Here is a 16,831-nt window from a genome sequence, read left to right on the forward strand (position 1 = left end):
ATCTTACAAATTTCATAATATTTTCTCCTAATAAAACAATTTATTAATCTAATTGAAGGTTATTATAATAAAACAATTGAAGTTATAAGAACACCTAATTTCCTATGCCCACAAACTGACAATAACTTAATCCAAAAAACACAATGAATATACAGTCTTCAATGTGACACTGCAAACATGATTGACTCCTGGGCTGGGTTTATTTGCGAAATTTCTGATGGGCTTACAATGGCATGGCAGTCATATAATGAAAGTTCTCTGTTATCCGTAAAATAAGTTTACCATGGTTTTTTAAAATGGCAGTCTCATCATTTATGAGATTGAAGATTTAAAAATAATTTTGCTTTGCATATTTATATTACATACATGTCATATGGAATAATCTGGGGAAATGTGGACAGCAAATGTATATTTAGTATCCAAAATAAAATCATTAGCATAGTGCAGAAATTAAAAAGACAGTGTTTTGTACAGAATTAATAAATTTAAGAAACTTTACCAGCACATTCTCTCGGTTGTGGACAGCATGGAGAGGTCAAACACATTCATGCATAAACAATGTTAACACTAAGCATGAACATGACATCCATAAGCTCTAGATATTAGAAAGAAGTGTGTCACATAAACATGAAGTTATTCATTGATTTCCCATCTGCCATTAAACATTGAAATCATGATGTAAATATATTTATGCCAACATTAGAACATATTTGAAGTATTAGGGCTGTCAGCACAACAGTGGAATAAATTAAATGCTAATAAATAAAATCAATTAAAAGGAATAAAAGTGTCAGTGGTTTCATCAATTTTTTCGTTCAACCATATTTTTTCAGTTGTGTGGACCATCATCATATGGTTTGTAAATAAATAGTATATGGTATTATTGAATTGCAGACTTAAATTGATTAAGTTTTACACTGGAAAATTTCGTAATAAATTTTTGTGTTAAGCAATAGAATATAAATTACAGAGGTTATCTTAGATTGTTAAGGAGTAAAAGTAGGGTAGGCAGTGAATAATGTGAGCATCTCTCAAATTCGCTGTTTTCTTGATTGTTTGCTAATGGAATATTTTTATTATTACCAGCATATGTTATGAATACATAATCTATTCCATCTGATGAAGGGTAAACTCATGTGTTGGACTGATAATTATAATTCATTATAATGAATTAAATTAATCTGTTGCTTCGTGTTTAGTTGTCCGACAGCCCAAATTTCATAGAGCCGCCTTTGTGCTTACCGCCAATCCCATACCCATGGTTGCCAACATTCAAATATGAATTAGTGACATGTAATGCGAGGCGTAATTTGACATATTGCGTACAGTAATTAAAATACACAATTTAGCACGCACAGTGTGAAGGTGTAATGCATCATGAGGGATTTCGTTAATTCCGTCTCATAAAATTAAGAATGTAATAGCGAGGAAGTTATGATTTATAGATGCTGGTGACGGAAATGTTGACGTTACTGTGATGAAGATAAAAATTACCATTGCTTTGATATCATTGTGATAGGCACTATGTGAGATTTAATGTTTGCTTTTTCGATAACGACGGAGATGACAAAATAGTTACTGTAAATATGGATCAGTGTAAATAATACAATGGAAGCATTAACTTTCGGCTCTCACAGGTATCTGATTCGGGGTTTTCATATATTCATTCATAGATAAAATGTAATACCTCCGAGATTAAAAAACGCGTTATTTAATTTCAGGCTTGTTCACTTGGATTTGAAGGGTGCTCCACCCAAAGTAACGTACTTAGCGCAGGTAAGACCATATAATTAGGGTAAGAATCGGTTTATTTACATTCCATAGATTCCGTGTAGAACTAAGCCAAGAATGCAGTAATGCAAATAAAATATGTTAACAACAGACGCAGATACAATACACATACAGTGCAGTAGGATGAAAAGTAAAGTTGTCCTTATGATTAATTAACCACGCCATGAAAATTAAGGGGGGGAGTGGAGGTATAGCGCCAGCATTCTCAACCACTGCACTAGGTGGACATGAGTGGTCAACATTATACCAAGGGAAAGAGCCCTCGGGCACCTATTGGATATGAGCGATATGAGGCTGAGCTGGCCCAGAGTCAATGTGGACACTGTGGGGAAGAGAAAAATCTCTTGCCTCTGTTGGGAATTGAACCCCAGCCATCCAGCCCATCGGCCAAAGTGCAATACAGTACAGTATTTAATACAAATAAATACACAGTTGGTTGTTATAGTTATTTATAGACAGTATTGCAGGACTCTGTTACACAGAGCGAGTTATATCAAAACATTTTGTTTCCATAAATATTATAAGTGTTTAAGAATTTTCAAATAAAATCACTTCTGCTGCGTGGAACAAGTGGGATACAAAATGTTATTTTTATGTCAATATAAATATGTGTATATTATGATTTAGACTCTTAATGGTAGGCAAGAGATCACTGAATAACTTGATTTTTGTGTTGTACACAACATTCTGATATGTAGCAAGCTTGTCATTCAGCATATAGTTGTCATGTTTACATCTTGTGTTTATGTTGTGTAGGTGTGAGTTAATTTGAAAATTTTCCTAGTTGTACACAACAGATGACTATGCAAAGAGTAAGAATATTGTGGCAAGGGAAAGTTTATTAAATTATTTAATAAATTCTCTGTAAGAGATGATCTCTAATTTCTACTTCTATTCTAACAATTTTCTTTTGTCTCTTATGTACATTTCTTCTCCGTTGAATTCCTTGGGAGGTTACTTCAGGTGATATAATGTGGAGTGTAAATATGCAAAGTAAATTGATATTAAAGCATCTGTTCTCAGGCATTTACTGTTCTTGTATTTTAGTATTGGTGTTATTTTTCACTATTACCTGAAAGTACTGCGAATTCTTGTAGCTATTTCCATTACTTCGTGAATGGGGAGCTACTGGTCTGCTGATTGAATGGGAAGATACTTTTCCATATGTTCGAGATCTCGCACTTCTTGGTTCTAATGCACCTTCATGTCCAGCTGGAGCTTATACAGCTGAAGAGGCTCGTGAATTGCTGAAGCTTGCAGGGGATGCTGGTCTAGCAGTAGTTCCACTTGTACAGACCATAGGACATCTTGAGGTAATATATATAACTTTCATTAATTAGAACTGATTCCATTTGAAGAAATGGATTCAACTTATAACAAAGCATCATACACTGTAAATGATATGAAATTTCTCATATTATGTTTTGGGCTTCAAGAGATGCATATCTATTTCTAATGATATTGTATGGGTTGAGCCTTCAAAGTCACACAGAACATCCTGCGACTATTTTTTAGTCAGAAACATAATTAGTTATTCGTTGTTGGCTTAAGTGTCATATTAAGTGGCCTCTGTAGTCTAGGGGTAACGTTCCCACCTCATGACTCAAGGTATGCGGGTTCAAACCCGGTGGAGGTCGTGGAATTTTTAAGGGCAGAAAAATTCAGGGAACAAGTCCTCCAGGAGGGACTTTAAGCCGTGGGTCCCATGTCGTAGATTTACGGCACGTAAAAGATCCTCATGTCTCTAGGAGACCTCTGAGCTAAATTAGGCAAAAAGTTTCCTGCCCAAGTAGTTTCCAATGTCTCTGGTAGATGGGGGAAGTATGAGGTACTGAGGGCCGACCTCGATGGCTTAACAGGGCTGATAGTACGCACCAGTACCGGTAGGGTATGGCGACTGGTAGAATATCAAAGGGGGACATACAATAGACTATTAGTCATGGTGCATGGGGAAACCCACCCCCTCTAATAATAATAATAATAATAATAATAGTAAAGTGTCATATATTCCTTCCTAAATATGTCAGATTTTACTAGATTGTATCAGCTGTGTAGGATGAATAGTATACTGAACTGGCAAGTTCTGGTATTTGTTTGAGAAGTAGGAGTGGGGAGCACTTAATCCATGCAAATGTAACAACAAAATGTATAGTAAACATCAATGGGTTTTTAAAGATTTGTTTTACAAGCTGTATACATATGTACGATATAGACATATGGATGTTGCATTAGAGAGGAGGCCTTGAGACAACTGTATGTACTGTTACAGTTTGTTCTGAAGCATGACAAGTGGCGTGCATTGCGCGAGGTGGAGGCATACCCCAGTTCCATGTGTCCCTCACATCCAGAGGCTCTGTCCCTTGTCACATCACTAATAAAGCAAGTTGTTGAGTTCCATCCAGACATTCAATATTTGCATATTGGAGCTGATGAGGTATGTAACCACAAGTGTTGATGTTTAACTTTTAAGTGCCGAAGTGCCCCGTTTGTGCCAGTGGTGAGTAAGGTCGTCGTGGCCAAAGTACCCAGTTTTGGCCAGTCGGGCATTTTATCTCCGCTAGGGGAAGCGCGCGCACACGCCGATAGTAGAAGCGAATGCGCAGTCCTAAATATTTATTTTTAAATGTAGTAATTACCAGACATACTTGAGTAAAGCCCTAATAGAAAAATTAAAATGATACCTAAGTGAACAACAACAAAAAGAGTATACGCATGACTTATGCCCAAACTCATCCATGAACCACTACATTTATTACAGATTCTGCAGATTAATACGTTAAAAATATATAGTAAAATTGAGATGTGAATACCTTTTTTGTTGTTATCTGCTTGATGTATATATAGGTTGAAATAAAACTACTGTATTCGATTTCACTAAGCACGCACAGAAAACAGACCGCACTCTGAATCTCAGCCGCGATGCAGCTGTCTGTTCAGGCCCATAGAAAGGGCAATAAACTTTTGCAGCTATAACGGAAGAAGGGACCCCTCCAGCTTTCTCTTGAATAGCCATTCTTTCATTCTTCTGACCTTCAGTCAAAAGATTCGAAAATCCGAAAAGTGTAAGCAGTGCTAGCAGAAGACCAAATGATTTTATTGCTTCCATCTGTTTTATGACTCCGGGGACTGCTAAAATTTGTCAAGTGTTACAAACAGAAATGATTTTGTAATGCAGAACAACTCTGTGAAGAACTGAGAAATCATTTTTGCAGTACTCATCAAAATTAAAAGACAAAAAATTGAAAATGGAGTATAATTTGTATAAAAAATTTCAAATCTGCTGTTATAATATGCGACACTATGTTCTTTGCTGATACAAACAAAATTAATTCCATCCATTTATCATAAAAATTGAGTTAGATACAGCATTTTTAAACACAATGCTAAAAATTGTTTAGGCGCACTAACAGAAACGGACATTTAAACGCAGAGTAGCAGCGGGCATTTAAATAAACTCCGGCCAGCTCAAGCTTACTACTATTTCAGAAGTCTGGCGTTTAAAGGTTAAAAGATCAGATTTCTAGCAATATATGATTCCTTAAATTATTCAAGAACACCACAAAAAGAAACAAACTCCGTGGCTTTAGTCCACAAGCAAACTATACCAACGAAGCAACCGCCTCTTGTTGGAGAAGTATCAGTATTGTAGGTCATAGCTCTGAAAATGTTGATGTTTGAGTGATACACACTTAAATGTAGTTCTAGCTCACTAAATTCTCTTTTTAGTAATAAGTGCTTTAAGAAGTTAATAGGATTATTTGTAATTGGTTTTTCCATTAGGTATGGCACATGGGACTCTGTCCAGCCTGTTCTCGACGCATAGAGACTAGCAGATATGGGCGCCCACAGCTCTTTCTGGAGCATGTGGTCGCAGTTGCTCAGTATGTACGTGAGGCTTTTCCTTCTGTGCGTGTGATCATGTGGGATGACATGCTTCGTGCTGTTGACACATCTGTTTTGGTTGGTTAGTAATGTATTCTTGACCAAGACTCTCTCACATTTGGATGATTGTGGTTTGATTACTAATTTCCATGCTGATATTTTAAATATTTATCTATGTTTTCATGGTAATATCAAATTTTTTTGTGGGTTGCTGCAAACTGCTAGCTTAAAATTTCTTTAAATTTGAGGTTAAGTTTGTTTTCCAAGTAATGCACAATTCCAATGATATACCTGGAATATATTATGTCATTTGTAGAGTGCTGTCACTGTAGAGCTTCCTGAAAGCTATTAAGCTGCTCAGCAGAAGTCTCTGACACTCCACTTATCTACTCAAACCACAAGGAGATGGACTGCTAGCAGAACTGAGAACCCTGTGACTTAACAAGTACAGATGAAATTTATCTGTATTACAGAAGATGTTGGAAATTCTCTTTGTTATGGACATATTCCTGGCATCTCCATGGAAAGTTTACATTAACATAAAGTTCTTTTTTTTTAAATAGATTAAACTTGAAACTTGGAATCCTTTGTGGAATCCCACATACTATCACGCTATTTCTACAGCGCTCACTTTTCACCATCACACGCGCTAACAAATCAAATTGCTTCCAATGCTCACATTTAACTGCACTCACTGTCTAGTCATTACATGCGCTAGCCAATCAGTGCTCAGCAAATTTTCGCTCCTCCATCACGCTTTGTATAAAAAGGCACAGCTCCAACCCTGAGAGCACTGAGACCACTGAGACGCAAGTCAGTCTTCAAGCAGTCTACAAACAGCACACTTCATCACCAGCGCTTGGTCTTCGGAGGCATCAGCACTTCGCTGCACCAGGCACAACTGCCTCGGCTGTCTGGCAGTCACACCCGACTCACTGGGCAACTCGGCTGCCTGGACTCGCCGGCGGTCATGCCCGACTCACTGGGCAACTGGCGTAGCTACCGCCTCTCCACTCCTGTGACCATGCTCTGCAAGCAGAAGCTTTCCAGCAACCAAGCAACATCCAGCAACAGCCGCACTACGGCCAGTTAACTGACTCACCCGCCTCAACACACTGCAACCAACATCTCATTTTTACCGGCACGCGCCGTGCTACTTCACCGGCCAAACATCCCAGCAGCCAACAGTCCTTTTCAGGACCTACAAACTTTCTGAAGAAGTGGGTTGTCATTGGAGTAACGACAAAATCCCCACACCTTCCTTCCTGTGCAAGACATATGAAGGATAATGTTATATTGCAGAATCCTGTTGCACTGTGTATATCTGACTTTGCGTTTTGCTTTTATGCCATCTGTGTGCAATGTCAGTTACTATTCACTCGTTTTTCTTCAACTGATGTTGCACATGGTTGGCATAAAAGTAAGAAACAAAGTCAGATCTGAGGGATGTTTGAGGATAATATTTGAACCCAGCACTGATTTTGTCCAGCTTCTACGCAGTGAGCATGCATTCTTATAGGGGGCACTAACGATGGAATTGGTGCTGGGCTTTAACATTTTCCTGACAAGAACGCTGGAATGTTCTGTGATCTGATTGTTTCATTTGCAATCTCTTAGGCTGTAGATTTGTCAGTTGTGCTAGTATTCTGTATCCCATTGTCTCAACCAGACACGAAGAGTATCAGGTGCTTCTTCCCGAGTGACTCATCAATTTGTGGGAAGCTTGAACATGATTGCAAATAGTTAGGAAAGTGCTAGCCAGATGTACTTTCCGTGAGAGATATTTCATGTTAATAGGATACCAAAATTAAAGAAAGGAACTGAAAGAAAAAAAAAAGGTTAAAAATATACCTTTTAACAGGCTGTGGAGGCCCATAGAGTTGTGAGATGTTGAGGCTGCCACATTTTCTAGACAATCGGCTAACAGATGGCGGTAAGGTTGTCAGCCTTGTGCGTCCGCCACCCTTTACCCCAAGGAAGCTTCCTGGTACTCATTTCTATTAGAGGCTGATTCGACTCCAGGGCCATAATGCCGCTGGAAGGATTAGTTAATTGAAAAAATCCACCACATCGGGATTCAATCCTGCAACCTTCTGGCTTATAGCATATTGCCTCAACCACCTACTACTCTACCATGTGCCTCAGATTGGAACAGAATCATAAAGAAATTGTAGTTCATATCTCTTAAGGCTCTCACATTTCCTGTACATTTATTCCACCAATGTGTTTGCATCATTTGTATTATTGATACTAAATAAGTTGGACATTACTATAGGTTCAGTAAGAACAACTACAGTTTTGTAAGTTGTAGGTTCCTGGGCTGTGACATCATGTAGTCTTGTAAGTGGTTACCAGCGCTTAAGGGGAACTTGCTGTATCAATCTACATCTTTATTTCCACTTCTGCTTTGAAGACAGAGGCCGTTGGTTGCTCCAAAACGTTGGTAACCACTTATGAAACAGCATGGTGTCATATCGTAGGAGACTACAATATAAATTCACTGTTGTAAAAACCTCATATCTCAAATATCAGTTCATTAAAGTTGTCTATGACTTAGCCTTTGCATGTGTGTTGAACTGTTTATAAGTTACTATGATTGTAGGTGTTATTGTTTACAAATCTATGACATGTTTTTGTGGATTGATTTGGTTCTTTGATGGAGATTTGTTTTTGAGGTATATATTGTATTACAGAGTGCAGCTGAAGTAAAAAAAAAAATGTAAAGCTCTCTCTGTACCAGGCCGTGGAGGGTCCCACATTATCTAGACAGTTGGCTCAAAGATGGCGGTAAGGTTGTCAGCCTTGCGCACCGGCCGCACTTTACTCCCCATGAAAATTATTTAATTAATTCCTGGTACTCATTTCTGTTATAGGCTGAATGATCCCCAGGGCCATAGTGCGGCTGGAAGGATTAGGTCAATTGAAAAAAAAAATCCAATGACCTCACAGAGTGCAGTTGAAGTAGAATTTTGTAAAGAAGCATGCAGTGCAGTAGAGTTGTTACTCTTGTAAAACATTAGAAATTATTGTAATTTAACATCTTTAATGAATATTATGGTTGAGTATGATACATGTGATATGTGATATCTTTGTGTTCCAGAATTCAACTTGGGTCACTATGTAGAACCCATGGTGTGGCACTATACACCTGCTGAGTGCTTTCAGCTAACACCAGGTTATTATTGGTACTTTATGTACATAATATTTAACTTTGTATGAAATATACTTGAAACTACAGTTTCATTAGTTTCTTTTAAAATAAAATATGTAAAGAAAAGACATGGTGTGTGTTTCACCTGTTTGCCCTGTTAAGTAAACAGTTTTGTTTATTATTTCAGAACTATGGGACAAGTATTCGTCAGTGTTTGACAGTGTATGGGTGGCAACAGCATTCAAAGGAGCAACTGGCAGTTGTCAGTTATTGCCAGTGATTCAGCACCATCTGAGTAACCACGAACACTGGCTTCGTGTCCTCAGCCGTGAAGTGAGCAAGTTCCAGAACTTCAGAGGTGTTGCACTCACTGGGTGGTCTCGGTAATTGCCTGCATAAACGAGTTACAGGAAGTCTTATATTTTTGGCTTAACCTTGCTCTAGTATGTGTAATAGTGTTTGTAGGCCACATGCATAGGTATATAGAATTCAGTAATGATTTAAAATGTGATTTAATTTAAATGATTTTCAGTAGGCAGGAAGGATTTATTAACCTTTCGGAAGTTCATCAGTAGATGTCTGGTGTTTCTTCCTTATTTACCTAATGGTACAGATTTTATATTTTGCATACCGTTTCTCAGTTACTGTGAAAGTAATGCAGACCAGTGCAAGCAATAGAACAAGCATACACTTTGGCCTCCTTAACAAAAATTTGTATATGTGACATTTGATAGGTTACCATGTAGTTCAACAGAACTCCCACAGGTGGAGTGTACTTTTTGACATAGCTCATCTAAACCACATAAAGATGGAAATGATGTGTGAGGTACCTTGTGATTCAAAAAGGCCACAGGGTACAGAGTAGCAGGCATATTGCATATAGTAAGAGCTGTTTCCTTCCCTCTGTATGCCATGTCCTTGCATGTTCATAAAGCATATATGGCAAAACCATCTTCTGTTCTGTGATATTTGAAACATGATCTCATAGTCATTGAGGTGGGCTATATTAAATATAATTGAAAACTGAATTTTACCCATGGGGTTTGAATTAAATTACCAGTTCCTCATTTTAAGTATTTTAAGATTAATCACCATGGATATTTATACTATTGGTTCTGATATTAATATAGTGAACTCCCAAAATATGATGAGCAGTAATAAAGGCATAAATCATGTTCTTATTGAGTGAAACTTGCAACAACGGTACTGACACTTAAAGTCAGAGATAACGGCATCTCATTGGTATAATGGTTGTTAGTCAACTTGTGTCCTTTGCAGTAATTGTTTTAAGCCTGTCATACCGAGCTATGTCAGAACATACAGGAGATCAATGAGTCTCATAGTGCTAGGAAACTATGATTTTAAGTGAAAATGCAATTTGTTAAAGCAAAACATAAAAGTTATTACAGTGAAAGGAACCATTGCCATTTTGTGTTCATAGGTATGACCACTATGCTACACTGTGTGAGCTTCTGCCAGTTGCAATTCCCAGCTTAGCACTTTGTCTCAAAGTGTGGCTGGCTGGAGCATACAGTGGAGATCTGCACATCTCAGTAGCAAAAGATTTAGGTTACATGGACACACCTCTTCTTCTCAATCCCTATCCTAGGTATGGCTTCAAACTACCAATATGACAGAAAGAAAGCAGAAGCTTGGAGTGTAGTTACTGTAAGGATATCTGTAAAAGTAAAAAAGTAAAGCTGTCCCTGTACCAGGCCATGAAGGCCCATAGGGTTGTGAGACGTTGAGGGTCCCACACTATCTAGATAATCGGCTCAAAGATGGCAGTAAGGTTGTCAGCTTTATGCGCTGGCCACGCTTTACTCCCCAGGAAAATCATTTAATTAATTCCTGGTACTCATTTCTGTTAGAGGCTGAGTAAACCCCAGGGCCTAGTGTGGGTGGAAGGATTAGGTCAACTGAAAAGTCCAGTGACCTCATTGGGACTTGAACCCGCGACCTTCCAACTTTTACCATAGCCCCTCAACCAACTACATTAGGATATCTGTGGTTATATATTTCTTTATTGCTCTTTTGATCCTATTTCACAGAATTTAGCATTTCTTCTTGTGTTTGTGGGTTACATTGCTGTCACAGTCCATTATCTCCTTAAGTCTTCCTTGTACTTTTTGTGCTTTAGGTTTATAATTTGTTACCATATTTGCCCGCCTCTGTGGTCTAGTGGTCAGTGTTCCTGGCTATAGATCCAGAGGTCCCAGGTTTGATTCCCGGCGCTACCAGATTTTCTGAGATGTTATCGGTCTGGAACGGGGTCCACTCAGCCTTGTGAGGATAATTGAGGAGCTGTTTCAAGGAAATAGCGGCTCCAGCCTTGAAAACTGAGATTAATGTCCGTGGGGAACTGTTGCACTGACCATGCGACACGGTCTATCTGCAAAAGTTGGCACTAACTTCGTCAACAAATGGTGTGTGCTCGAATGGTATAGTTTGCTTGTGGACTATGGGCCACGGAGTTTGTTTGTTTGTTTGTTTGTACTATATTTGACACTACTTACACATTCTCTCTACATGGTCTGTCCATTTATTCATGTATATAGTAGTCTCTTCAGTTGTGGCCAGAAGTTTCTTGTATATTTCAGAGTTTGTTTTTTGTCTGATGCACATCTTGCTACATGTTCTTTCATTTATGCTGCTCCTGTTTTTTGTGCCTGTGATTTAGTATTTTACTGCTTATTTCAGATACATTGGAAATGATGAAATGCACAGTGTGCATAGTTTGATTTTCCTTGCTGAGTTGACTTGGCAGATGTCTTCTTAAATTTTAGTTCATTATGTGATTTTGACAATGGGGCATGCAGTAGTGTAGTTGGTTGAGGCACTATGGTACAAGCTGGAAGGTTGCGGGTTTGAATCCTGTTGTGATGGATTTTTTTTCAACTTACCTAATCCTTCAGCTGCAATATGGCCCTGGGGTTGACTCAGACTCAGAAATGAGTGCCAGGAATCTTCCTGGGGGATAAAGGGCAGCTGGTGCATAAGACCAACAACCTAACCACCATCTTTGAGCTGATTGTCTAGAGATAATGTGGGAGCCTCGATGTCTCACAACCCTGTGGGCCTTGACAGCCTTTTATAGTGATAGCTTTACCTTATGTGACATTGATAACAGAAAATCAGGTACATTTGCAACAAATTATATTGACTTAATACTTCAGGTCTTAGGAATTTGTATCAAAATATAAATTAGTAAATCTATCTAGTCACAAATATCTGAAATGAAGAACTTCAAGGCCTTATTACCTTATTTGGTTTCACTGTTTAAGGCCGCAGCCTGTTCCTCAGCAGCTGAGTTTTCCTGGCTGGAAAGTTCGTGTAGGTGTTGAGTGGTTCGCAAATCTGCGCCTCAAGTATCGTAACATTGTTGAGAGTGATCAGTGAGTATCAGGTTTCATGCATTTTGTAATAGTTATGTTGAGTGTGAATAACATTTTTAACAATACCATTTTTTATTTTTAGATTGGTGTGGTACATTGTGTTACTTCATGTGCAGTATTTTGTTTTGGAATGGTGATTATATACAAACAAAAAATATGACATGAGAATAAAGCAATACTATTGAACATAGGGGACTCCAATACTGTAACATACACAGGTTTGAAGAACCTCAGATGTCATACATAGGCTTTTTATACACAGTACATATTGAATATGTGGGGAAAAACGATGTTATTGTAGATTATTTTTCAATCTTCTTTTTTCATCAGTTACCACAGAGCAGTAGCATTACTGACCTCAAATGCAGGTAGTGATAAAACATTATTAGTTACTAGTCACAGTTAAGGTTACTATAATTTAGAGGGAATTTCACACAGGATTCCATGTAATGTAGTTAAAAATGTGACAATTAACAGAAGCTGACTGCTGTTATTTATTACAGAGTTGAGACTTGGTTCAACTCTTGGCAGATTCAAAATGGCTTCACCAATCCTATGCAGATTGAAAGCCTGATTCCTGCCTTCACAGAGTAAGTCTTATCTTTTTTCAGAATTTATGCAAGGGGGGCATATTTACATGTGTCCAGAGTGCCAGGAAATATAATTAAATTTGTGTACTGGACTACCTAATGCAGAAGTTTGTGATCATATTTTATAGTTTTTCACATGTAACATACATAAGTAATCGAATACTTTATTTTTTAATACATACATGTAATACATACAGTGCAACTTTATTAGTATGAAAATTGTTAATTTTGTTGTATTTGATAATAAGATTATATAATCTCTATCAGTGGGATGGAGACCATTAAATTTGGACATCAGCATCTTATATGGAATGTACTGATGAAGGTCTGCTTGTACCTCCACAGTTTTCATTTTCAGATCATCTTAATCCAAACTGAGATCATAGTCAATGTAATACCAGAATAATGTACTCATTTTTGGGTTTTAGTTACACTTACTAAAGGAACATGAACATGTGTTCTGTATGTTGCAGTTCAGAGTTGTTTTTTGAAATGTATATTATTCCTGTAACACCACAGTCTGATGGCATGCCCTTGTTCATGTTTTACAGAATTTATTATTTAGGAAGCCTTTCTTATATGTAGTTATAAGACATGAAAAGTGATCATTGTTAAATATCTGTGTATATAGATTATGTATCACTTAATTTGGCATTTCACAGACTCAGTCTATATGTGCTGTTTTGAACACTTTTGTCATGTATCACCAAATAGTACTCTGTTACTGTACAGGCTATGAATGCTGAATCCTGAAGGGTTTGACTTAAACTGTAATGTAACGAGAAGGTCTGTAACTAGAATCTCTAAATGCACCCACCTGTAAATGTAGATTTAATGGTTCTTTAAAACCTCTGTGGTTATGCCAGAAAATGGGCTTAATTGAGTAATGCTTTTATAATGTTGGCACTTTTCATCTTCACATGTTTCACAGCCTGCTGTTTGAATTAGCATCACTGGAGGGCTACATGAGAGTTCATCTGGAAGATGTACTACAAACACCAGCAATGGATGAATGGCTCGGTACATTGGTGGAGCCCCTTCGTACCCGCCTCCGGCAGTTAAAGAAAGATGCGGAAGCTCAGATGTTGCTGGGAGCTCGTGCACGAGGCTATGACTCCCATATCTGATAGAGTTCCAGCTACCATGTCTGGCATTGAACTTCAGCATCTCTCTTCTGGTTATAACGTATCTTACATCAAGAGTTGCATTACTGGTACAGACCTGTGGATGAGATGCACCCATTATCAAGCCCACTTACCATATAGGTCTCACTTCATGGAAATTCAACTTTCATTACCATGCTCACAGGAGCCTGCCACTGGGCTCTGTCCTCAACCAGATGAATCCAGTGAACATCCTCACACCCCGTGTCTGTAAGATCCTTTTTAATATGATTCATACAAGACTTGACAGTTGTACTGCTAATTCTGAAACACAGTGCCATAACCTTGTGATGCAATTTGTAATCTTGTCCTGTAGGTAAGTACAAAGTATAATAGGTCCCATTTATTAAAATTACCATATTTAAATTATTTCTTAAATATCCTGTTATGACCAGTTTTTTGAGCTGTATTTGTAGGGTTATAAAGGAATCCTGTTAGTGAGATGAATGTCTGTCTCCTGATGTAGCTACATACATCAATATTACAGATGCTAAATGACTTTATTTTCTTAAAATTCATTTTAAGCATTGTCACTGGATACCTCCCTATCTCGGTAGTTTCTAACTTTCGGTGAACAGTAGTACCACAAGGTTGTCATGCAAACCTGTGAGGTGGTAAAACACTACTGCTGTCGATTAGTGTGTCTGAAGTTTCATGTGGTGATAAGCTTTGAAAGGATGCAACTGTTAGTAAGATACTTCTTTAGGGAAATGGAAAATAATTTGATGGCTGCAAAACTATTTTGACATGAGGACAGAGCATTGTAATTTGACCTCTGAAAATTTTAAGGTGACACATTACAAAACTCTGGTCTAAAAAACCGAGATTAATGGCCATGGGAATCCGTTGCACTGACCACTTGACACCCTGTATCCGTAAAAGTTGTCACTAACTTCGCTGACAAGCAGCAGTAGCTCGGTCAGTATAGTTTGCTTGTGGACTAAAGGCCACGGAGGAACATTACAAAAACAACTCATAGCAGTACAAAAATCTTAAACCCTACAGTGTTTATTCTTCTAAAGCAAAAATGCACCATGCTAGTAAGGAGTATTTTTAATACTTGTTTATGTCCTTTGTTTAGTACATACTTTACCTGGAGATGTCATGTTATTTGCTTCTTAACATGTCAGCACCAGAGATTTAAATCAGTGTAAATAGTCTGAAGAAGAGATGATGGGCTTTACATTTTCCCACACAAAAGGATGCTTCAACTGAGACAACTTTAACTTCAATAATGTATTAAATTTCATTGAAATTCTGTGTGTAAATCCTGTAATATTCGCAGGGTGTGTGATTTACAGTATCTTAGTAATTCACCTTGAAACGTTAGTCCTTGCAGCAATGAAAATAGAACCCATCTTCTCCATTATAATAAACACCCCAATCATGAGACAAATTCTGTATATTGTGAGTGATTTGAAAGCCCAGTATTTTGGTTAGTGATAATATGAATTGTGTAAAACATTTCATCTTCGTTACTATATCTTCTACAAAATCTTTATTAAAAATAATGTAACACTTTCCAAACTGTTGTGTTCTTTGTTGTACCTTGTGGCTCGAATCCACTAGTGAAGCACTGTCTGATTCCTGTAATTTGATGTGTCTTCCCATTCAAAATCCCTGTCATTAACACTGCTGTCCAGTTATGCTATCAGCATTAATCCAGAATGTCAGTTATTGCATAATTATTCCTGGAATTTCCACTGTCGTCTAATTTAATCTATTTTCTTCATAATACTAGTGGATACCACGTGGAACTTTAGTGTATAATGTATTATATTCTCAAGATATCCTTGCATTCATGACAAAATGTTCTTCCATGAATTGAGTAAACCATTCGTATTTGTATTCGTATTATGAGAGGGGGTGGGTTTCCCCATGCACTTAGACCAGTTATTGGTCCATTGTGCGTCCTCCTTTAATTTCTACTGTCGCCATACCCTACCGGTAACGGTGCGTGCCATCAGCCCCCGTAGAGCCAATGAGGCCGCCCCTCGGTACCTTGATGCTTCCCCCATCCACCAGAGGCATTGGAGACTACTTGGGCAGGAAAGGGCCTGTAATTTAGCTCAGAGGTCTCCTAGAGACACGAGGTTCTTTTATGTGCCGTAAATCTACGACATGGGACACATGGCTTAAAGTCCCTCCCGGAGGACTTGTTCCATGAATTTTTCCATCCTTAAAAATTCCACGACCTCTGCCAGGTTTGAACCCACGTACCTTGAGTCATGAGGTGGGAACGTTACCCCTAGACACAAATGCATTTGTGAGCGGACACTCCCACCTACCTTTCCTTCCGCCGGGGGGGGGAACGCCACTCCGTCTCCTAGTTCTCGCTGTTGTGTCTAATGCTTCCCCGAGATACAAGGGGTGTCCAGGCAATACAAAAGTTTAATATAACAAGTATAATAAGGTACAGTACAATAACTCTCAGAACAGTACAAATAATAGATCACAATAGTTTAGCTAACATTTTTAGCTGGCCTACCATAACTCTCAGAACAGTGCAAATAATAGATCACAACAGTTTAGCTAAGCCTTTAGCTTGCCCACAGTAACTCTCAGGACAGTACAAATAATAGATCACAACAGTTTAGCTAAGCCGTTAGCTTGCCCACAATAACTCTCAGGACGGTACAAATAATAGATCACACCAGTTTAGCTAAGCTTTTAGCTTGCCCACAATAATTCTCAGGACGGTACAAATAATAGATCACACCAGTTTAGCTAAGCTTTAGCTTGCCCACAATAACTCTCAGGACGGTACAAATAATAGATCACACCAGTTTAGCTAAGCTTTTAGCTTGCCCACAATAACTCTCAGGACATTACAAATAATAGATCACACCAGTTTAGCTA

At 38.1% G+C, this 16,831-nt stretch overlaps 1 protein-coding gene across 1 annotated transcript; it reads left to right on the forward strand.

Annotated features, from left to right (window-relative positions):
* Positions 1 to 1,293: 1,293 nt before the first annotated feature.
* Positions 1,294 to 14,857, forward strand: LOC111870030 (hexosaminidase D). Its single transcript, XM_023861971.2, has 11 exons — positions 1,294 to 1,637; positions 1,722 to 1,776; positions 2,889 to 3,104; positions 4,061 to 4,225; positions 5,572 to 5,755; positions 8,774 to 8,848; positions 9,012 to 9,207; positions 10,266 to 10,433; positions 12,109 to 12,219; positions 12,723 to 12,809; positions 13,741 to 14,857. The coding sequence occupies exons 1-11, from the start codon at positions 1,609 to 1,611 to the stop codon at positions 13,934 to 13,936; spliced, it is 1,482 nt and encodes a 493-aa protein (XP_023717739.1). The 5' UTR covers positions 1,294 to 1,608; the 3' UTR covers positions 13,937 to 14,857.
* Positions 14,858 to 16,831: the final 1,974 nt, after the last annotated feature.

This window comes from Cryptotermes secundus, unplaced genomic scaffold (assembly GCF_002891405.2).
Source record: "Cryptotermes secundus unplaced genomic scaffold, Csec_1.0 scaffold109, whole genome shotgun sequence".
Classification (NCBI taxonomy): Eukaryota; Metazoa; Arthropoda; class Insecta; order Blattodea; family Kalotermitidae; genus Cryptotermes; species Cryptotermes secundus.

Bases quoted from the DNA above. Each gene is read 5' to 3' on its own strand.
- LOC111870030 (XM_023861971.2), top strand. From the start codon at position 1,609: ATGGAAGCATTAACTTTCGGCTCTCACAG. The intron at 4,226-5,571 runs GTATGTAACCAC...TTTTTCCATTAG, and splicing joins TGCATATTGGAGCTGATGAG to GTATGGCACATGGGACTCTG. The intron at 5,756-8,773 runs GTTAGTAATGTA...TTTGTGTTCCAG, and splicing joins TGACACATCTGTTTTGGTTG to AATTCAACTTGGGTCACTAT.